Source organism: Sitophilus oryzae, unplaced genomic scaffold (assembly GCF_002938485.1).
Source record: "Sitophilus oryzae breed Bouriz unplaced genomic scaffold, Soryzae_2.0 scaffold_1443_pilon_pilon, whole genome shotgun sequence".
NCBI lineage: Eukaryota > Metazoa > Arthropoda > Insecta > Coleoptera > Curculionidae > Sitophilus > Sitophilus oryzae.
Genome location: NW_022146108.1, coordinates 1,994,779 through 2,018,427, shown reverse-complemented (window position 1 = coordinate 2,018,427; position 23,649 = coordinate 1,994,779). Strand labels below are relative to the sequence as shown.

The following is a 23,649-nucleotide window of genomic DNA, read 5'->3' as shown; positions in this document are numbered from 1 at the left end:
GATATTTTTACGCAAATAGTAAATATATCCGCAGCTCTGCTAAAACGATAAATAATGTGAAAAAACGAGTCTTAGAAGTCTGCGAAACGCAAAAGAAAAAGTAAACTAATGCGCAAATGTACCATCCCAACGGAGAAAGTCAATAAAAGTCGTTAATTCCGTCCCATATGGTTTATGTTACTACTAGCAACCGCTAACGACTAACTTCCACCGCGATCTGTCTTATAATTTAATTGTCAGCCTCCGGTCACGGCAGCGCGATACCATACGCACGGTATTATAATTTATCACTTAAAAAGGCCGGTATAAATTATACTTTTTACGTGAAATAGAAAAGTTTACTCTTAATTATGTAAATTAGTAGCTGGCAGTGCTATGTTTCAGTTTTATATACAGGGTGATCACCTAATTTAATACATAATGATTCATATTAGGATTCCATCAATCCATAATCTTTTTTGAATATGATTTTATTTTATTTTTTATAAAATATGCAGGAAATTTTTATAGCTTAGTATATGTATTTTTAAATGGAACAATATACCATCCTGGACACTACATCTGCATGGTCTGTATTTTAAAGCATGCGACAGTTAACAGACAGAAAGAGAGAGAGAGACAAAATAAAAAGCGGCATACAGTGTTGCCAGTTTTTACGTATACGCGTGGAGGAATATGTGTGTGGAAAAAATTAACTATTTTAAAAGCTTTCATATACCGGATGCGTCTCAAAAGTGGCTCACGCCTATAACTTTTTTTATTTTTTCACTGAAAGATTTTGTATGTTAGTATATAACATAAATTAGAATTGATTGACGTACTCAGTTGTTTTTGGTCACTTCCTGTTTCACCGGAACTGATTACAACTTTTGATTTTTAAATGGCACCGTCGTTATTTTGTTATTTTATTCGATAGATAATGACACTCTGAATAGAATGAGATATCATATGTCAACTTTTGACATTTTCGAATATGGATTATTTGAAATTGCAACATGCGATTTATTAACGACCATTTGACTCGAAATACCAAGTGTGTGGTACGAAATTGTTCGAAAAAAAATGCTTTTTCTAAATATGCTAATGAGGTACCCTCGTTCCAAGATTGTCAAAAATTGAGATTGAGAAATGATTAAAAATACGATTTGGGCATCTTTTAACAGACCAGAAAAAGACACTAAAAACATTAGACGATCAAATCTATTTTTCCAAGTCTCCTTGATTAAAAATTAGTGTTTTTAACACAATGTGTGACAATCTAGATTGAAATTTAAAATACAATCTTGTTTTAAGCGAAAATGTTAAAAGTTGACATATGATATGTCAATCCATTCAGAGTGTCATTTTCTATCGAATGAAGTAAAAAAATACCGGAGGTGCCATTTGAAAATCAAAAGTTGTAGTCATTTCCAGTAAAACAGGAAATGACCGAAAAGAATTAAAAGCGTCAGTCAATCCTAATTTATGTCAGGTACTAACATACCAAATCTCGTTTTCTTATGTGAAAAAAAATAAAAAAGTTGTAGGGGTGAGCCACTTTTGAGACGCACTCGGTATATTACTCTAAAAACACTATAACGTGTTAAAATTGACTGTATTTAGATTTACATATATAGAATATAGAAATTTATTTTAAATTTAAATTTCTGCAAAATAAAACACTAAGGCACCACAATACACCAAAACACTTTTAATTTTATAGTGTACTTACTTCTTTTTTGCAGTTTTAATCATCTGCTGATTATCCTAACACGGTTAGCGAAACGCGCGTCCAGTGTAAAAGTAAGTGTTTTGGTGTATTGTGGTGATTTAGTGTTTTACTTTGCTGTTGTAACACCAAAGGTTCCAACCCCCAACTGTAATTTGAAGCTCTCTTAAAATTTTAAAATGGTAATCTATTCATAATTTTTAATTGAAAATACTGTATCGTCTCTAAAATTACTCTTCCTAAAATACGCTATGGTTATTATATACAGAGTGGGTACGGGTACAAGACTAGATATTTTATTTTTCTGAAATATTAAAAAATAACACAGTTACATTCCAAAAAAGTTATACAAAGCTTTATAACAACAATATACTAGATCTCCTGTATATACACAGTATCAATAAATTTCGTTGATTTTCACTTTCTCCAGTTGATTTTTATGAATACATTTTATAAATACTTGATTTGAAAAAAATCCTTTTATTTTTTCATTAATCTAAAATACGATTGAAAAAAATCAGCGTCGGAGATGGCTTGGAAATGAAAATCGCTGTCATTTTATATATAAAATTATAATGGAAATGTTCGATCGTCATTTCCAAACCAACTGGACGCCGTTTTTTTATCATACGGTCCATTTTTGTTAGAATTCTGGTACAATATACCAGGTTATTTAAGGCTAAAAGACAGCATATAAATCACTTTCTCCGTAGTTATGCTGCCCCTGATAGCCCATCTTTGTATCAGGTGTCTTCATTGACCTTTGATCTGAGTACTAACTAATTGGCAGTTACTTATTTCGAATTGCGAGGATTATTTTGCAATAAGTTTAAAATATTTAAGTATGTCTCACGTTTAAATTTTTTTATAAATACGATTTACCCTATTCATTTTCATATGATTTATGTAGGAAATAGCTGAAATTAATTGCTATGATGTAAATTCCAGAAGAGGAAAACCAGAAGTAAATGAATGCCGCTCGAAAAATATGTTACAGTTTATTTTTATCTCGGTTATGTAAGAAGGAAGTTCTTTATAGGCAGGAAATAAATAGCCAATTTTACTTAGAGATTTAGTGATATAAAGTTATTATATTTATGATTAATGAATCTTAACAGTGAACGCGCTTGCAGAAAATTATAATCGCATCGTTAAAAAATGTCTATACCTCTGTCGCGGATTCATCCCTTCAAAAAAGTCCTATGTGTATTTGGCCACTTACACTGTAAGAAAATCTACAAAATAAAATAGATATTTTTTGACCAACTTGTCAGCAAGCAGTGATTTAGTATTAAACAAATTTGCCTAACATAAAAAAATGCTTAATGTTTGGGGAAGTATATCTCTTCCCATCGTCACGTCCCACAGTGGGGTATTTGACACAGATAGTTGATCGAAATTTTTTTATGTAGATCTTATATAAATTATTGCTATTTTCAATTAAAGAGGAAATAATATGAACAAAATAAAGGATAATTTGTCGATTCTAAAAAAGAAAGAAAAATCACTGTTCCAGTGTTTCCACGGTCAATGCCACTAATGCCAGTAGTAATATCGCAACTAATACTATTAATGCTACGACTGATCCGCGAGCAATGCCCATCCCACTAAAGTCGCTACTAATGCCAAATTGTGTTATACTGCTAATGGCACTAATGCGATCGCTTTGTACACAACAATGCCATCGCGGTTTACACCTCGCATTAGTATATCACTGATTGGCAAATTAGAGGAAACCAAGAATGTTTTTCTCATTTTATCAGCAAAGTCGCAAAAAGTCGCAGTATTTTATTTTACTGTATGAAAGCCCAATGTTCACTAAGTAAAACGTATATAGACAATATGCTGAATTCTTCGAAATGCGCAACTAAATATCTGAGTATAATAAAAATGTCACAAATTTAATCAAATTTTCTGAACGCCTAACTTTTAGTTGCAAAAAAAATCGTTAGTATAGAGAATATCAAAATAAATAATACGTTTTTGTAGAATACGTACCTGCAGCTTGCTGATCCATTTTCAATCAAAACAATAATATAAACGTAAAAAGAGCACAAGAACAACAACAATTTATAATTTTAAACATAAAATTTAGCCATTTACCTCTTATCTGTGAGAAGTAACAACTTTGACGTTTCGTTGAACCAAATGAATGCAACTAAACACACCCATACAAATGTCATTCATGGCAGACATGATTTAACTTATCATTTATCTATTTTTGGGAAATCTTAAACACATTTGCTTTTTCGAATTTCGATCACCTTTTTCATGCTAATACCCCACCGTGCGTCCGTCGGAAGCAAAAAAACACAAAGAACAAATAAAAAACTATCTAAAATACCTAAATTCAAAAACACTTTAGATTTTTTAAACAGATACGTCTACAAGAAACCGTTCACGTTCTGCTAAAACGGCATTATATCAAGTTAACCTTCAAAAGTAACAATTACTACCTGATAACAATTACTTAATGAGGTAAAACCAAAAAGCCTCAAACTTTCTGTATATGATTATACTTATAATTATTTTTGATTTTAATGAACATAATATAAATAACATAACATGTATCAGATTGAGCTAGTCCAGGAAGTCATATGTCCTATCAAAAGAACTAGTATTGTAACCTTATTCTTGCTAAGCATTAGCGGCTCCTTTGTAATTTTACAATTAGATCCTGGCATGAAGGCCTCGCTATGCCTATGCCCCTGTCTATTTCTCCAATTTGTTTTTCAAGGAATTTTCAAGCTTAAAGCTCTGTGTCCAGCTAAAGTGTTATATTAGATAAAAATCACAGAGACATCAGATATATTTAATGCAAGAATAATTTTAAGAAACATTTAACACTGAAATTAGAATATTTCATTTTTTTTTTCAAAAATTATATTTTTTTTTTCTTGTTTCAGTCGACGGCCAGAAACAATACGGAGATTGATGCCGAGATAAATGGCGCTCCCAAACCAAAGTTCGTTGCTGTAACCACTTTGGAAGATGTCCAAGCTGTCCGGTGCGCGGAGTTCCATCCCGGTGGTCAACTATACGCTGTCGGATCCAACTCCAAAACTCTACGGATATGTGGTTATCCGAAACTTACAGACCTCAGGTAAGAGTCATCTTCTCTAAGTGCCTTAGCAATTATTGCACAAACAGTAGTAATCATAATAAGCTGTCAAAAGCTTTTCAGTTCCTGCCTAGATAAATCAAATGTTATTTGTTTGGTCTTTAATATCTTTAACCTGATCAAAAAAAATTCGTCAAAGACGGCTGAGGAATGACCATCGACGATAATTTTGGTGAGATCAATCTAGTCGTTATTTACTAAAAATTTACATAAAATTTGTCAAAAATTAACACTAGTTATAGAAAGATTAAAAAAGGATTGAACGTTTCCAGACACATAAATTTATTTCCAAAAAAAAATATATTTTCTGGAACTTCAATCTACGCCTTTTAAAATAATTTTTACGTGATATAAAAATAAATGACAACCTTCTTAAGGCCAATTGGCAATAAGGAAAATAAAGTCCTCCTACTCTGGGTGCCTGCTCACCAAGGGATTGAAAGATCGCGCACACTATACCTACACGGACCAGTACGGACCAGCACAGCACAAACCTGCATCCTGCATGACATCGCACACTTTACCGCCACAGACCAGCAACATAAGCGAGAGTTTCGAAAAAAGTACAGTTGTCAAGGCTCAACTACTAGAGCGTGCAACATAGAAGTATTGAAAATGAGTAGTTCAGAGGAAGAAATTATTATTTTAGCCATGTTGTGTGAAGAAGAGGAGGAAGAGAAGGAAGCTAAGAAAAAAAGAAGATTTTGGGTTCACCCTATAAATCAAAAGAGAAAGCAATATGGCGAATTTCATTATTTGTTTCCTGAATTAAAAAGATTCGAAGAAAAGTTTTTCCAATATTTTCGAATGTCACAAATCAAATTTAATTATTTTTTTTTGCTATCGACTCCCATATTGCATCTTTTCTTTCTTGGTCTCTATATATAAAATGCTTGGCTCGTATCGCACAGCTCTGAATACTTTTGTACCAGTAAAATAAGCTTTTTTTCATTCATATTTAAAACGATTTAAAGGTTCGAACAAAAATAAACGAAATCTAACCTACATCATGCAACTTGAGCCAGCTAGCGTACTCGAAATACTGACAAACCCTTCAATATTTGCATGTTTGTGGAGGTTGCTGGTTCGCCGGTGCGCATATTAGGTCGGACCAGCACGACCAGGCATAAATATTGCCGGTCATATTTGTCCCTGACCGACACGACCTGTTTTGACGGTCGTGGCTTGTGGCAGTACGTGCTGGTACTGGTCTAGTGTGCTCTACTCTATTAAATAACACGGTCACCTTCACCGGTACATTTTACGGGTCTGGTCCGTGCCGGCCCGTGCAGGTATAGTGTGCGCGATCTTTGAAGGCAATGAGAAGCAAGTGATAGAAACGGAACGAACACTCCACTAACTGGACCAGAACCGTTCTGTTTTCCAAACGGGAACCAACTGAAAGCGCTACTTATGAATCTGGGAGACTCCATCCGTAACTTGGAATGGGTGTCCTCCAACGGTCTAAGACACTCGAAAAAGTTCCTCAGAACTTACGACCGGGAAAAATCAAAGGTTTTCCTTGATTTAAGTAAAAACAGTCTTTGGATTGTCACAGAGTTTCTAACAGGACACTGTCTCCTCAACGAACACTTCAGTAGGCTGAAGCTGAGAAACAACGGCGAATGCAGATTCTGTGAGGAAAATGGGGAAACACCAGAACACCTTATCACTGAGTGCGCCGAGACGGTGGACCATTCGTGCCATGAACGTAAGATCTGTAAGGTCGCGGTGATTAACTCCCCTCCAAAACATTCTACATTCTACAAGGTCAATTGGCAGTAAGCGCCTTTAAAAAATAAAGAAGATTATGGGCCAAGTAATTGACGAGTAGAGCTTGACCTCGCCAAAATTAACATCGATTGTCATTCCCAGCTGTCTTTGACGCCGTTTTTTCGATGGTATGGTACTAATTTCAATTTATAAATATTCCCTAAATGTTTTATTAGTACATCTTTAATAGCTTAGGTCACTTTGTATGTTATAAAAACATTCTATAATAAAGCTTGATTAAATTATTTTTTTAATGCAGCTATTTGCCTATTCCACAGTAGCCTTTACAGATTTGTTGTGGTTCTCCTCTGATCTCTCGCTTGTATTCTCCAATAGTATACTTTTCAGAAGTTTAATAATTTGGAGACTGGACATCGCCACAGAACATTTGACATTGAATGTATTTTGCCATTTCTTCTTCTGAATTCTCAATTTCGCCAAAATTCTAAATTTTGAATGTTCTACTATGATTTTTGAACTGTCCTACCAACCTCTATTCTAATGAATTTTTCACTCCCATTGTCAACACTTAGTAATATTACTGAGGTAATTTGACATTTTGTCATCTATTAAACAGGAATATATTAACTTTTAAAGTGATTCATAGGTTTATTATTATTTCGCAGTCTCACTCAATCATGCGTGTTTTACTTTCTCTTTTCTAAGGACTTTTAATTTAAATTTCAGGGAGGACCATGAGACCTACCAACCAATGGTGCTGTTCAAACGCACCAAGCACCACAAAGGCTCCATCTATTGCCTGGCCTGGTCACCGGTTGGTGACTTGATGGCTACCGGGTCTAACGACAAGACTGTTAAGCTGATGCGTTTCAATGCCGACACCTCCAACTTAGAAGGAGAAGAGGTAAGTTTGAATTTAGACTATTTTAACAAGAGATGCTTCCCTCTATGACGTATATTTTGTTAAAATTTAGAATAACTCTGGGTACAACTATGATTAAATACTAGCTGGTTATTTTTTGAAATGGGAAGTATAATTTAATTAAATTTATCTATTGTGTTTTACAGATCGAATTGACGATGCATGATGGTACCGTTAGGGATATATGTTTCTTAGAAGATACCACGAACAAGTCCAGTTTGCTGATCAGCGGTGGAGCTGGAGATTGTAAAATATACGTAACAGACTGTGCTACCGGCACACCTTTCCAAGCTTTAAGCGGACACACTGGTCATATTTTGTCATTGTACACATGGGGAGGTAATTTTTTTTAATTATATATTTGAAAAATCTAGCCCAGTAAATTTCGTGAAAAATCCAATGAACAAAGAAATAAAGTATATTCAATTAAGAAGTAATATAAATTATATTTCAAAGACTTTATAATTTGTTTTCAATTCTTAGCAAAATAGTATTCAGGCTGTCCCTAGTTCAGATTGTATTAGAAACTTCTAGAAAACTACAATTACTATATTGGGAACTTTTTCTTATGGATTTAATTTCCTTATAAAATTTGCCTAGAATTCGCCGTTTTTGAGAAAAGAGTATTTCAAATATTTGAATCCGAAAATTGTTTTAAAGTTTTTGCTTTATTTAAGGTTTTCGTTTAGAATGTAGTTAATTAAATGTGAAGATAAAACGAAAAATAAATTTTTGTTTTATCTAGTAACTGTCAAAAAAATTTCAAACTATACCGGGTGCGTGTCAAAAGTGGCTCACCCCTATAACTTTTTTATTTTTTCATTTTACACTTTCATATAAAGAAACGAGATTTGATATGTTAGTATATGACATAAATTAGGATTGATTGACGTATTCAATTGTTTTCGGTCACTTCCTGTTTCACCGGAAGTGACTACAACTTTTGATTTAAAAAAAATTAATCAATAAAAAATGTTTTTAACGATTTTACCAAATTATTCGTAAAAAAATGATTTTTCCAAATATGCTAATGAGCCACCCTCGTTCCATTTGAAAAAAATTGAGATATGATTAAAAATACGATTTGAGCATTTTCTAACTGGCCAGGATAAGACACTAAAAACATTAGACGATCCAATCTATTTTTCCAAGGCTCCTTGATTAAAAATTAGGGTTTTTAACATAGTCATGGCACTCTAGATTGAAATTTAAAATACATTTTTTTATTAAGCAAGAATGTCAAAAGTTGACATATGATATGTCATTCTATTCAGAAAGTCATTTTCTATCGAATAAAATAAAAAAAATACCTAGAGTGCCATTTAAAAATCAAAAGTTATAGTCATTTCCGGTGAAACAGGAAGTGACCAAAAACAATTGAATAAGTCAATCAATCCTGATTTATGTGATATACTAACGTACCAAGTTTCGTTACTTTATCTGAAAAAATAAAAAAGTTATAGGGGTGAGCCACTTTTGAGACGCACCCGGTATATCTATGTCAAACTTTGAATGTTCAGTTTCGGTATTGAAGTACCATATGATCTAAAAAACGGCGTCCAGTTGGCTTGGAAACGACAATCGATGACATTCCCCATATAATTTTACATATAAAATGACAGCTATGTTCATTTCATAGCCATCGACGACGTCGTTTTTTTCTATCATATTGTGTTTTTAGCGACTATTGTATTATTAATACAATATGATCGAAAAAAAAAACGGCGTCAGTGGCTTGTAAATGAAGATCATTGTCATTTTATATGTAAAATTATATGGGGTATGTCGTCGATCATTATTTACAAGCCTACTGGACGCTCTTTTTCTAGATCAAATTTCATGGAAAATATAGTATCTATAAGGAAGCTATCAAACAGATATTTTCTTTTTTCTTTTGAATATTTTTAGTTCTCTAGAAACTTCTTGTTTCTTGTGTCCTCAGCCAGGGTACTCTGCATATGCCCACGTTGTATAACATGGACAATATGGATTATTTATTTCGTATAACAAATATGTTTGTTTCATTTTAGGTGCGATGTTTGTCAGTGGCTCCCACGACAAGACAGTCCGATTCTGGGACCTGAGGACGCGCGGCTGCGTCAACATGGTCACCCCAGTGACGCAACCGGGCACACGACAAGGCTCCCCAGTAGCCAGCCTCTGCGTGGACCCCAGCGGCCGTCTGCTGGTTTCTGGACACGAGGACTCTTCCTGCGTCCTGTACGATATACGCGGAGGCCGCAACGTGCAGTGCTTCAAACCGCACTCGGCCGATATACGGAGTATACGGTTCTCGCCGTCTGCCTACTACCTCCTCAGCGGCGGGTACGATAACAAGCTGGTCTTGACTGATTTACAAGGTACAGCCACTATAAATTATTTGGAAATTTATTATTAAATACTTTTCAAACTAAATTGGATACATTTGCAAACCAATATATATTTTATGTACAGGGTGTCCCACTAAGAATAGCTCTCGGCTTTATCTAGGAAAGTATTAGCCGTAGGGCTTACGGAAAAAATATTTATCACTATAGAGACTATTAGAGATTGCTGGAAATTACTTTCAAGTTTGTAAGAACTTTTTGTAGGACGGCCGCTAGAGGACGCAACTGCTATAAAAAATATGAAAAAGGAGTTTTTACACAATTTTGCCTAGATAACGGGTACTATAAATAATAACTTCATAATCTTCAGTAAATTTTGAATATTTTTTGTTAGAACCATTTTGCCCTATCTGCCGCAATAAGGTGGTGGGGGATATTAATACACCTAGTATTATGGTATCTAGTATATTGTCGATTTTTTGAATAAAATAATCTTTTTTGTCTTATTTTTTACTCAAGGTTGTGAAGCTATTATTTATAGTACACCTTATCTAGACAAAACTTCGTAAAAATTCCATTTTCTTATTTTCTATAGCAGTTGCGCCCTCTAGCGGCCGTTCTACTAACTTGAAAATAATTTTCAGCAATTTCTCATGGTCTCTTTTGGTATAAATATTTTTTTTCCGCAGGTTCTACGGCTAATACTTTCCGAGATACAACCGAGAGCTATTCTAAGTGGGACACCCTGTATAGTAATCCATCTAGAGATGGATGTTTCTAGAACTTCTAGAATCAGCAGGACAGTAAAAGTTCAGCACAGTCTTGTTGAAATGAAATCATTGTCTGCTATGTTCAAACAAGAAATAATTACTAATAATAATTTCTTCTTTTTTTCAGGAGATCTGACTCTACCTTTACCCAGCGTAGTGGTAGCCCAGCACAGCGACAAAGTTATCTCCGGACGTTGGCATCCCAGTGAATTCTCATTCTTGTCTACGTCAGCCGACAAAACAGCCACTCTGTGGGCCTTGCCACCCATCTAACCGTCAACAGATGAACCGCCTCAAGTCTGAACTAACCGGAAGGCATTTTAAAAATAAAACAGCAACTAAACTGTAGAAATACCATTACAAAACTTGATCAATATTCGAATAGTTTCCTTGAATAAATAAAGATAGCCTGATCAGTTTTATTAATATACAGTACAATTATTTCTCGCGTCTAGTTGTGTCGCTATTTTTGAATGTCTGCAATACTAATCAATACTCATTTTTCACGTAAATAAAATATTAAATCAATCGCCCCTATATTTATAGAGAAAATCCTTATAACATTTACATACGAAAAAATCAATTTAATAAATTTAACTAGCCTTCTCATACACAAAAAAAATATTTATATAACAAATAATTTGTAATAATGTACATACTATTATTATATTTAATGATTTTTTTATTGTTTTTATTTCGAGCAATGTATTATATAAAAAAAAAGAATGTTTAAGATGATTCTTGATACTGACACGCTACTGAATGTTGTGTTAATGTTAGCCAATATTTACAGTTTATTAATAATTTACCGAATAAAAATAGTTAACGTCAGTTATGCAAGTTTGTATTATTAATATCAAATAAAAATATATAATATAAGTATGTAGTTTTTTTCCCAAAATAATTATCTGAAGTTTCCCAGTTTTACTATACTAGTTTCTTTAGTGTTTCTTTAGATTCTGCTTGAAACAGATAGGTAGATAGAACCATTACCTTCGTAAGAAGAAAGCCTAAAAGCTTAGGCGTGACGTTTCTTGAAAGATCTCTTTATAATATGCAAAATATTTTGATGATGCAAAGTATTTTCCTGCGAACTTAACAATATCGATATGGAATATAATGTTAGAGCATCCGCACATGGGTCGTCTGGCTTTCGAAACGGAAGCGCCTCGAACTCCGAGCGAATCTCCTTACACTCTACCTTCGTACGTAAATAATAGTATTAGTCACATTGACTCCGCGTCGACCGCCAAACGACCCGTTCGAGGACCTACTATCATTTACATAGGAAGTAGAGTAGAGGGAGATTCGTTCCAAGTTCGAGACGCTACCGCTTCGAGTTTGCGACGACCCGTGTGTTCACGTTCTTATAGTGTATCAACATATTTATTTATTTATTGATAGTAATTAACTGATCCTGTCATCATTCTTAAGAATAAAGCCAGAAAATAGATGTATTAGCGCACTACAGAAAATTGTTATGAGTAAGAACATCTCTAGAAGCTTAAAAATCAGAATGTACCAAACAGTGATAAGACCAATAGTGCTGTATGCATATGAAAGGTGGACGTTCAATGCGACAGAAAATTCGAGGCTAGAAATTTGGGAGAGAAAAATACTGAGGAAGATTTTAGGAGGAAAGACGATAGACAACATATGGACCAGAAGAACAAATGAAGAATTAGAACAACTATATGAGATGGCTGGAACACATTGAAAGAATGGCTGAATCAAGAGTTCCTAGAATGATAATGAGACGTGAAATAGGTAGAAAGAGAAGGAGGGCTAGACCGAGAACCAAATGGAAGAAGGATGCAGAAGAGGACTTGGGAAGGATAAGAGTGGATGGATGGAGAATAAAGGCGAAACACAGAAATAAGTAGAGAAAGATAATTAATCAAGCCATGAGCCTTTTAGGGTTTTAGATCTACTGTGTATAATTAACTGAACAAAGACTGGAGTTCAAAATTTATTAGTGTTATCATTTTAAAAAATCCAATATATATCTATATGACATGGTCTACAGAGTTTTCTCACTGTTTGTGACAAACAAATCTGAAACAACGGGGCAACGCCAACGGTAAAAAATATCCAGGATAAAAGGTATCCAGAGGCGTGCCGTTTTTAATTAAAGTATATTTTGACTTTATAATATTTTCCAGTAAACTTTATAACTTTGATTTAATTTTCTAACTTAGTAATATTTGTTAAAAGCGTGTACTAATTAGAATATGCCCAAATAGAGCTATAATACAATATACAATACCGCCACTGGATATTTCAATGCTAGTGAATATTTTCATTTTCACTATTTCAAAGGAGTTTCATAAACTTGGGGGTAGCACTGGCTAATAAGAAAACATTATGCGCATGGTAACCGCTTCGCAACGAAACGTGGTAGAATTTTCACCAATCAGGTTGGTTGAATACGGGATGTCATGATATATTTTCCTGATGTTGCCGGCTTGCTCGAAGCGGATGATACCTTTAGGAAAAAATGCTTTTTTATAAAAAGACAGAACGAAGGAAAGAGAACTACTCAGAGAACTACGTTGAAATACTAAGCATATAAATATCGGCATGCTTGAGTGAACTAAAAATACATTTAAAGGGAATATCGTGCAATTTTTGTTTTGTATTGTTTAACTTGATAAATAAATGTTTTATCGGCATTCTTTTCGCTGTTTCAGATAATACATTATATTTTTTAAATCGGATTATTTTGGTAATTATACGCAGTTAAAAATTATAATTTTTTTAAACTTTATCGGTATTTAGAATAATACGTTTATTTATCTGTAGTCTAGACGTTATATTATGTTGATTTAATTTCCTATGGTAAAATTTTCATTGTTGTAATTTTAAAGCCAGTGACCGATCCGTATTTTCACAACATTAATCTTAAGTCTGGATCCTAATCTTAATTCTGTTTTGAAGGTATGAGAAAATATATTTTAGGATTAATAATATATAATTTAAGTAATTTATTGATGTAAATTAATTTTGCTAAATATTAATTTACTATATTAAAAATTACCACCAAATCTAAAAAAAAGAATATTATGAAACTATTTAAAATGTACAAATGTTACTATTTCGAGAAAACTTTAGTAGTTTAAATTGGCATTTCTAGAATAGTTACAAATTCACCAGGGTAGAGACAGGCAAAAAAGTTCATAGTAGAAGTATTCGCAGAATGGCAGACCTGATAAGCAAAGACAAAGAGGGAGTCAAAGCTGTAGTAGATGAGGGCGGCATATCTAAAGTTGACAGCTAAAGTAATGTGCAGATTTTGTCAATCTGAAGAAGAAAAGATAGAACACATTTCATGTCGGTGCGACAGCCTCGAAAATGTGTTGTTCTAGTCATTGTACTAGGCAATGATAGGATGATAGGTCACTGACAAAGGACTTTATGAAGAGTTCAATCTAGAAGGTCCTAAACTTTTTAAAAAGGATAGGACTGGAGAATATAATCTAAGATTCGGTAGAGGACCACAATAGATATGAAGACGTCGCAGTGAAACAGGGCTATGGCAGGCCATAAACAGGGCGATAACTATACCAAAGATCTAATATGTTACCTAATCTAAAATAAACGGGTTCTGTATTCTCGATCAGTACCAAAATTCGGTTACAGTCTAACAGTCTTAGTCTATGGGTAATTCCATTAAACTTACAATATTTTACAAAGGAAGTAGGTAAATTATAAAACAAACGATTTAAAAAACTAACTAATTTTAACCCAGGTTTTCAAACTGTACTTCTTCATTGTCCTAATACAATGAAATAGATAATGAGTAAATATTAGTATTGCTTTTTATTGAATAAACTATTTCTTTGCCATTATTCATGGTCTTAATAGCATCCCGCCAAAATAAACAGAAAACTGTAACTTAATTTATGTTTCAACCAGACCCCAACAGATGGAGACGCTTGTACTTAAATACCATATTAAATACCCTATCCGACGAAGCAAACAAGTTCAACCATCTGTCACAAATACCATTGTACCTCGCCACGGACCCGAGCGGCAATTATAACCGCTACAATACACAATATCAATCGCCAATCCAACAAAACAGAGACAGTCCAGCTATTCACCTCTGAAAAGACGCATTTTTCAGCTTATTCTGGGCCCAAATCTTTTTTTTTCAGAATCTAGAGAGAAGGGACTTAAGGTTTTATGCTTTGGGACTTCGGTGCGACGAACAGACATACGATAGTCAGAAATTTTTAGTGTCGTACCGTTGTAGCGTTCTGTATGGTACTCCCGTGGTGTGCGCTGACTTTTCTAGTTCGTACTCGGCGTACCAGAACTATTTATACCGTGGAATACGGCCCAGCAGGCGGGCGGGTTCAGTTAAAAGATTTGTTTAGTTATTCGCGGTAGTTTCACGGTGACGGTTGACCGCGAAATCGTCACAGCCGGCGAAGCGTTGTGAGTCCCGCACGCCAGATCCGATGCCCATCGATTTCTCCACCTCGCCTCTGTTTTTCTGGGTAAGACGAGCAAGTGTGTTGGTGTGTGTGTTGTTTGATTTGATTTGGCACGAGGCCGGTAGAGTGTGCACCGGTCGGTACTGTTTGCCGGTACCGGTACTTTTATTTTTGTTTATTTACATTCGATACTGATGGTATACGTTGGAAAGGTTAATGCGATCAAAATATTATGTCAAATTATCTAATCTATTCGGTATGCAAATATCGATAAAGAGTTAATTTATTGCTACATGGGTACACAACAATAAAAGCATTCATAGCAATTAGGCATACCTTTGGAGTCTAGTAATTATACTGACTTGCAAGTCTTGTTAAATTTAAATACTGATACGTGAGGAATAAAAAAAGTCTTATTTTTTTCTGTAAATTGACTTAAAAAATAAATCATAATATACAGGGAGGCGCCTCTCATACGACGCGGAGGCTCCAAGGAGAATGGTAGTTTATATCGAAATGAAATTTTGGGAGCATAGGTAGATTAATTGACAGCATTTTTGAAAAATGTATAGAGTTCCATAAGGTGTTTCCAAAAAAAGTTAACATCGAAGTTGAGTTTTTTTGTAATGGAACACCCTATACTAATTGATTTTGGGATTGTAGAGAAAAATAAAAGTAAATAAAAAATAGAGAAAATGTTTTTTTGACATATTTCACATTTTGTGAAAATGAAGAATAAATTTTAAATTTCAATAACAGCTACCTACATTTGTAATTTACCCTGTGTAGCCTGATATTAAGTTAAAATAACCATTGTATGTTAAACCAAATTAAAATTTGACCCGAAAAGTTATACAGGGTGACACAAAATTAATATTCAACATTTTTGTCACTTAAAAGCAAGTTACTCTTTTTTTTTAATGGAGCACCCAGTATATTATTCCGCTATTCAATGGAGAGTTCATATATCTTCAAAATATTATTAAGCTTACCTACCACTTTGACAAAGATATTATTAGATATTTTAATTTTTATCATTTTGCGTCAGTAGATCTTTATTATTTGATCAAATCTAGAATCTAGGTGGCTTTGGCTTGTGACCTTTTTAACAAAAATTAAAGGACGTAGAGGAAATTAAGATAATAAAAGGATACCTACACGTTTAAAACATATTTTAATTATTACAGAATTAAAACTAGATATAAATGTATAATTATCTGACAAAAATTAGCTAGATAAAGATGAAATCAAATGGCTCAAAATGCTTCTTTTCCTGATCACTGCATAAAATAGGGCTCTTTTCAAAAGATCTTTTCATGTTAAGAGTTCTACTTCGAAAAGACTGTGGCTGAGTCATTTCACTCATGTTGGCGACAATACTTGGTCGAGTTTTGTAAACACTGTCTTCAACATATCCCCCCAAAAAGTCCAGACTAGGTAAATCAGGTGCATTTAAGCTTTTTATTAATTGGTGAATGCAGACTGCAATCAGCAATTAATAGAACTATATCAGTTCTCAGATATAAAATAAGTTTCCATTTTCAGCAAATTTTTTAGATTTTATTTTGTTTTAACTAACACAAAATGATAACTAATTGTTAAAGTTGAACTAATTTAATAGCTATGTATATTGAAGTAACGCCAGGCATATCATATCAAATATTGATTTATAATTTTATTAGAAAAAATCGAGATTTGTTTATTAATAAATATTGTTAATAGATTTAATTTCAGGATTGGATATATTTGAATAGTTAATATTTTTTTAACAAAATGTTATTCAATATATTATATAAATAACAATGATATATACTTAGCAATAATATAACTGTTCTATTTATGGAACAAACAATTAAAAAACAATAACTTTTCAAAATATTGGCTTGAATAACAGCTTGAATATTAATTTATCATTATTCAAATAGATATACCAAGCCGAAGGGGATCCTGTGATTGTAATAACCGCGATAATTTTATGTAGTTTCCTTTTCCTTATCTGTATTTCTGAATCACAATATTATAAATAAAATATTCTTAATATTCAATACTAATTCATAGTGGGTGACAAAATATTTCTTTTTGCTTTAACAATTTCATAAAAATAAAACTTAAATTAGAGTTTCTGTCTTTGTCAAATGATGTATGAAAAATATCTGCATAAAGAAAAATATATTCGTGCCTATACTTAATTCCTTAGAGTTAAATAATACTGTAATCAATTCATAACTTTAACAATTTGCTGTATTACTATTCAAAGAAGCAAACAAATATTTCTAAGGGAAGACCTTCAGAAGCCTGCTGGTTCAAGCTCGCACAGTTATAATTAAATGAATAGAAGACCGCAACTTGTAACTTGATCTATTTAAAGACCGCCACCGTTTAGGGAAATTGTGAAATTTTCCAGCTATATTTCGAAAATCAGGCCTAAAATCGTCTTATACAGGATGATTCGGTGTTTTTTCCCTCTAATCATTGGTAGCGCGATAGTAAAGCGAAACCTTAAAAATCAGAGTGCTTTAAATATATTTTCACACTATTGTAGTTTTTAAATGGATGCTGTATATTATTTCACTTGGAGGATTTGTTATGAAATTCACATTTAGTTGTTTTTGAACTACGAGTATGACTATTTTTAAATTAAATTTTCTACATATTTAAATCTCTTTCTAAGTTAATAAACCTTTCTAAATAAATCGCTTATTATTGATGCATTTTAAATAAAGTAATTTAAGAATATGTAGTTTCTTCTTAGTAACTCCACAAAAGAAGTGATACGGGTGGTGCGTTTTAATAATAAGTCCATCTTTTTTTACAATGAATAAAATTCTGAATTTTTTTACAATGAATAAAATAACGTTTAGTAAGTAGTTTTATAGTAGCAGTTTACTAGGCGGTTACAGAGCGATAACCACGCGGCTACGTAGCAGAATAGTAGCTGCTGCTACCTTGTGACATCATAGTAACGAAATGATAGTACAACATTAATCAGTGGGACCATCCGTTACACTCTTAGGTTACACTACCCGGTTACTCAATTTTTTCCTAGCTGATACGTAGCGATGACGTAGCTGCAGATTGTAGCGGTTACCTTGGTGGTCGCTATTGTTGTAGTTCCCGGAACGTTCCCGCGACTATATGTGTTGCTTGGGACTCTTGGGAGACTAACGTTACGAGACTTGTTACGCTCTTTAACTCTAATTCTAATATCCTATATTTATAATATACTGTTCTATTTTCTAAATATTGCAACAAATCACTGTTCAAATCTTAATTAGTCGTTGAGTACGTAACGTGATGATGGCAACCGTTAGACCGATATGTCCCCACAGAAAAAAAAACTATAATTAAACATCAGACAATATCCCCTGCCAAAACAATTGGCTTGAACGCCGTAAAAATCTGAAGCAATTAATTTAATGGGTCGCCTATATTTAGAAGGTATTGCCTAAACATGGAATTCGGGTATAGTAGTTAATGAATAGATGAATATTATAATTATTATAATCGTTCTATTTTTCGTTTAATTTAAGTAACGAATTTTCGGCTAATAGTTTTTTTTACTTTTTGTCGAATTTACCTCAATTTCTATTAATATCCGATATGGTTACTGCATTTCATTTTCTAGAAACTAAATATCTATACAGCAAATTCAAAACTCCATTTGGCTTGGGCTCAATACTCAATGTAATAAATAAATAATCTTTAATATCTTAATTTTTCAATTCCCCGCCAGCATTCATGAGACACAGGACACGAAGCAAAATAAAACAATGCAATATATCCTACATTTTTAAGGATAATATTTGACATTTTCTAAAAATAAAGAATATACTTTAAATTTCAATAAAATCTACGTAAATTGTAATTTTCCCTTCAATACAGACTGACGTTCTCCTATGAGAGGTGCCATCCTGTATATTTCAAACCTTCATAAAATATACCGTATGATCGAAAAAAACGGCTGGGAAGAGAGGTCATTTAAGAAATAGTGCCATGAAACTTATCAAAAATTAAGACACACTAGACACACGAATCTATTTTTCAGCATCCATAATCATTATACAGGGTTAATTGAGTGCAAATATTTTTAAAGCTAGTAGATCTTGATAAAAGAAACATATTTTCTCTTTACCGTTTTTCAAATAAGTAGAAAGTAACTGAAATATTTTACTTTTTTTTAAATTTCAAAAGAAATTATTTTTCGCCTACATTTTGAGAACCGCTTAATCTTTTCTGTTTTTTTTTTCTTGTAAATTTAATGTACTACCTATGTTGCTGTATTATAAAGATATTATGTTTTTTTGGAATTTTTTGAAAAAAAATTCAATTTTTTTTCAAAAAATTCCAAAAGAAACATTGCTGAATAATTAAAAAAAATTGCAAAAAAATTCATAGACGTATTTCTGGGGTGGAAATATACCACCCCTAAAAATATTTGCACTTATATAAGACTCGCCCTGTATATCTAAATATAAAATATACCTAATAGCAGTGGCCGAAGGGGCAATATACCTAATAGCACTGTTGTTGGTTAGGTAAATTTGTTTTCAATTATTATACAGGGTGTGCCAAAAATAAGTGCAAATATTTTAACTGGTAGTATATTTCGGCACTAGAAACAAGCCTATGAAGTTTTTTTGCGAAAAAAAATTTGAAAATTTTATATTTTTCTTGACATTTTCCAGGAAATTTAAAAAAACTTTTTAGTGCCACTTGTTTATTCACCTGAGGCGTCGAATAAGCTGAAAAACGCCAGCGATTCTCAAAATGTTGCCATTATTTTTTAAATTTTCAAAGTTAAATAACTCGGTTATTTTCAATTTATTTTAAAAATGGTAAAGAAAAAAAATGTTTCTTTTGACCAGATCTACCACCCCTTAAAATATCTGCACTTTAGAGATCTGCACGGGCCGGGTAGCCCGAACGGGCCTCAGGCCCGGCCCGGCCCGAACACGGGCCACGGGCTGGGCCGGTTTCGCACTGTCAATAGGGGTCGGGCCTCGGGCCGGGCCGGTTCCGCACTTTAAATAAACACAACTTTGCTTCTGTACATATTTTTGAGACACCCTGTATTATAATAGATGTTTTTAGGCTATGTTTTTGTGAAATTGATAGATTGTCTGGAATCGACAAAGAACTACTTGGAATAATTGTAATTGTAAGGATTTTTGTAATTTTATTTTAATGGTTCGGGCCGGGCCGGACTAGTTTAAGTTTTAACTTTTCACAAACCGGGCCGGGCTTACAAAACCTACTTCTCTTCTCGGGCCGGGCCGGGTCGGGCTATAAAAAACCGGCCCGTGCAGGTCTCTACTGCACTTATTCCTGGGACACCCTGTATAGCTACTAAATAATAATTTGTCTCGGAAGTAAATTGTCTCGCTATTATTTTATAGCTAGTAAGTAATTTATTTTTAAGTAGTTTGTATCGGATTCTTAAAGTATTTTACTATATCGATAAAGAAATATTTTAAATTTTAATTTTTGAATGTTGTTATAGCAATCTTACTCACATAATAACCCGGCAATCAGCAACACAGTAACCTAAAGATTACCAAATGTTATACATCAGTTCATTCAACCTTGTTTTGTTTTTCAAATAAAATTTATATTATTTGCATACTTATAATATTTCTTGGCACTTTTAGCATTTTAATATAATCAAAAACCTAATCAAATCATTTACTTATCTCCTTTTCCTTGTTATGAAGGTGGTATCAACCTTTTAATGGCCTTATTCCATTTTATAAAACTAAAACAAACCATATAGACATGCAAAAGAGAAATAATACCTACCAAAGGAATACTGTCACGTCGCATTGTATCGTGTTTAGTTACAATTGCAGTTTGTAACAATACAATGTTTCAATTTAATTTGCAACAGAAGGAAACATTACAGTACAATTCTGCTTTCTATGCTAAGATTAAAATAGCTTTGGTAACGAATAATTTGTTGAACGTTGATTATATTTAGATGAAAGTGCATATAAATAGATTAACTCTAAATATACAGAAGAATTAACTTAGTAGACGAGGATACGATGTTATTGAGTAATATAATTTTTCTTTTACATAATAATATATTTTTTTCCATAGCAACTGTCAAAATTGCCTTATATCTATCAAAAATAGTAGATAAAATAGTACTTTAACCGCAAGGGTAGATTAAATGATACTTTAACAGCGAGGATAGGTTAAAAACTTTATTTCTTCTCGCACGTTTTTTAATTACTTCCATTTTTGAAAATTTTTTTTTTATTTCATTTTCATAAGTTATTCGGGACAAATGGAAGTAGTCGGGATATGGATTTTGTCGCCTCAGCCTGAAAACCTGTTGGTAATTTACTTAAATCGTTCTAACTTCTTTGCTTCCAATTCAATCAACAATCGACACGAAAGAGAATTAAAAAATATTGACTCAAAACTGACAACTAAAGAGACAGCTTTATTTATTTGTCAAATTACATAGAAACCAACGGCAACCCGGCACAATATTTTTTCTCGCACATATTTTTTTTAAAAAATGTCTATACCTATGTGGCGGATTCATCTATCCAAAAAAATCCTTATGGGTTTTTCGCCACTGGCACGCAAGAAAAAAATCTTTACAAAATAAAATTAGTATTTTTTTAAACAGCTTCTTGGCGTTAAACCTGAGAGAGCGAGCGGCTGTTTGTCAGAAGTTATGTTTGAATAGTTAAGAAATTTGCCTAACAAAGGAAAAAAAAATAGCTTACACGTTCCGGAAAGTTTTCTCTTTCCGTCGTCGGAAGCAAAAAAAATTAAGAATCAAGAAAAAGAACAATTTAAAAATATTTAAATTGAAACATGATCGAAAACACTTTACTTTTTAAAACTGATACGTTTACAAGAAATCGTTGACGGTTGTCAACTGTTAAAATAGGCATTATATAAGTTAAACGTCAAATAACCACACTTGACTACCTTGGATAACAATTACTTAATAAGGTTAAAACCAAAAAGCCCAAACTTTCTGTATGATTATGTTTAAATTTATGTATGTATGTTTTTAGTTTATGTTATTGTTCTTTAAAATCAAAGAAAGCGATTTGCCATACATTACTAACGTCTAACGAGATACATGAGAAACATTTATTTTTAGTAGATGAATTAAAAAAGCCTCTTTTATTTTTCTTTTAGAGGCTATCGCTTCTTTCATTGTAATTTTGGCCTTATTAAAATTATTCGTGTGCCCTGTGTCCCATAATTGCTGACAAATCTTAGATTTGTGAAAATCTTTCTTTCTTAAAATAATCTATGTTCTTTAATTCTAAGATTTAAGGGTTATAGAAGTTTCACCAATGTAAAATTTATCGCATTTACATGGTATTGCGTTAGATTTTTTGGTTTGTTGTTCTGTATTATTTTTTTTTTTTTTTTTTTTTTTTTTTTTTTGTTTTTTTTAAGTGTATTTTGTGTTTTGAAAGATGTTCGTATGTTATATTGTTTTCCTATCCTTCTTATTTTTTCCGAAACGCCTCGTATGTATGGAATTGATTTGGGGTGTGTATTTCGTTTAATGTTTTTTCAATAAAATATCGTGGATAGTCGTTTTTTATTAATGTATTTTTTATGTGGTTTATATATCTGTTTAGTGAAATGTTTTTTACACGTATACTGTGATTAGATGTGAAATTTAAATATCAATTATAGATCAGAAATTATTCAAAAAAAAAAAAAAAAAATTATTTATTTGAAACTTTGACAGCTAAAATATCAAGAAATGGCAAACGATTGCCTCTCTCTACTTCTAAAGTAAATTATATGGTAGGTTCGCGAGAATTTAATACAATCCAAAAAAAAGTCTAGTTCAGGAAAAGAAACGTTATGTTGCCGTATTGCAAAAATATCATCAAAAAAAAAAAAAAAAAAAAAAAAAAAAAAATTGAAAAAACTAATTTATTGTATATTTTCAAAATCTCCATAAAAATATTACTTAACCAAAGGAGAGATAGGTGATCCATAAAGCCTACCGAAAATCTTGTTGAAAATATAATTATTTAATTGGAAACATAAAGTAGTTTTTAACACAAAGTGTCAACAATTCCAAAAATACTATCTATGTCCTCCAACTGTTTGTTCCGATCTATTAAATGTGTATCTTGTTCTATCTTCCCTAATTATTTTAAGAGATTTATCTACCGGCACATTAGTGAAAAGACTAAAAACGTCAAAACTAACCATTAAACTGTTTAGGTATATAGATTTTGTGAAAATTTTCTATAACAGTCGTGGTGTGTTTGTAAGATGCGTATACGTATTTAAAAAGTAAAGTGTTCTCGAATAGTTCAATTTGAAATATTTTTAAATTGTTTTTTTCTGATTCAATTTTATATTCTTTTTTTGCTTCCGACGACGGAAAGAGAAAACTTTCCGCGAACGTTAAGCATTTTTTCTTTGTTATGGCAAATTTTTGATACTGAAACACAGACTTTCTACAAAGCACGCGTCCCGAATTTGGGTTTAAAGCAGAAGTGTTTACCAAAAGATAACTATTTATTTTGTCAGATTTTTCCTTGTGCAGTGCATTGGCGAACAGAATACCCATAAAGGATTTTTCGAGTATAATATTATTCTGAATATTTCAAAAATAATCTCTCTGCTTTT

General features: G+C 32.6%; 2 protein-coding genes across 2 annotated transcripts in view; both read left to right on the top strand.

The window, feature by feature from the left end:
- LOC115877299 (WD repeat-containing protein 47) overlaps nucleotides 1–11,462 on the top strand; it is a 132,985-nt gene extending 121,523 nt beyond the window's left edge. The window contains exons 9-13 of the mRNA XM_030893434.1: nucleotides 4,615–4,811; nucleotides 7,290–7,467; nucleotides 7,632–7,824; nucleotides 9,516–9,845; nucleotides 10,710–11,462. Of these exons, the coding sequence (XP_030749294.1) occupies nucleotides 4,615–4,811; nucleotides 7,290–7,467; nucleotides 7,632–7,824; nucleotides 9,516–9,845; nucleotides 10,710–10,855 (1,044 nt within the window). The 3' untranslated portion in view covers nucleotides 10,856–11,462. The remainder of the gene's footprint in view (nucleotides 1–4,614; nucleotides 4,812–7,289; nucleotides 7,468–7,631; nucleotides 7,825–9,515; nucleotides 9,846–10,709) is intronic.
- A 3,457-nt stretch (nucleotides 11,463–14,919) lies between these two features.
- The window catches only part of LOC115877297 (band 3 anion transport protein), a 202,283-nt gene continuing 193,553 nt past the window's right edge, over nucleotides 14,920–23,649 (top strand). The window contains exon 1 of the mRNA XM_030893432.1: nucleotides 14,920–15,084. The gene's annotated coding sequence lies outside the window, so the exon portion shown is untranslated. The remainder of the gene's footprint in view (nucleotides 15,085–23,649) is intronic.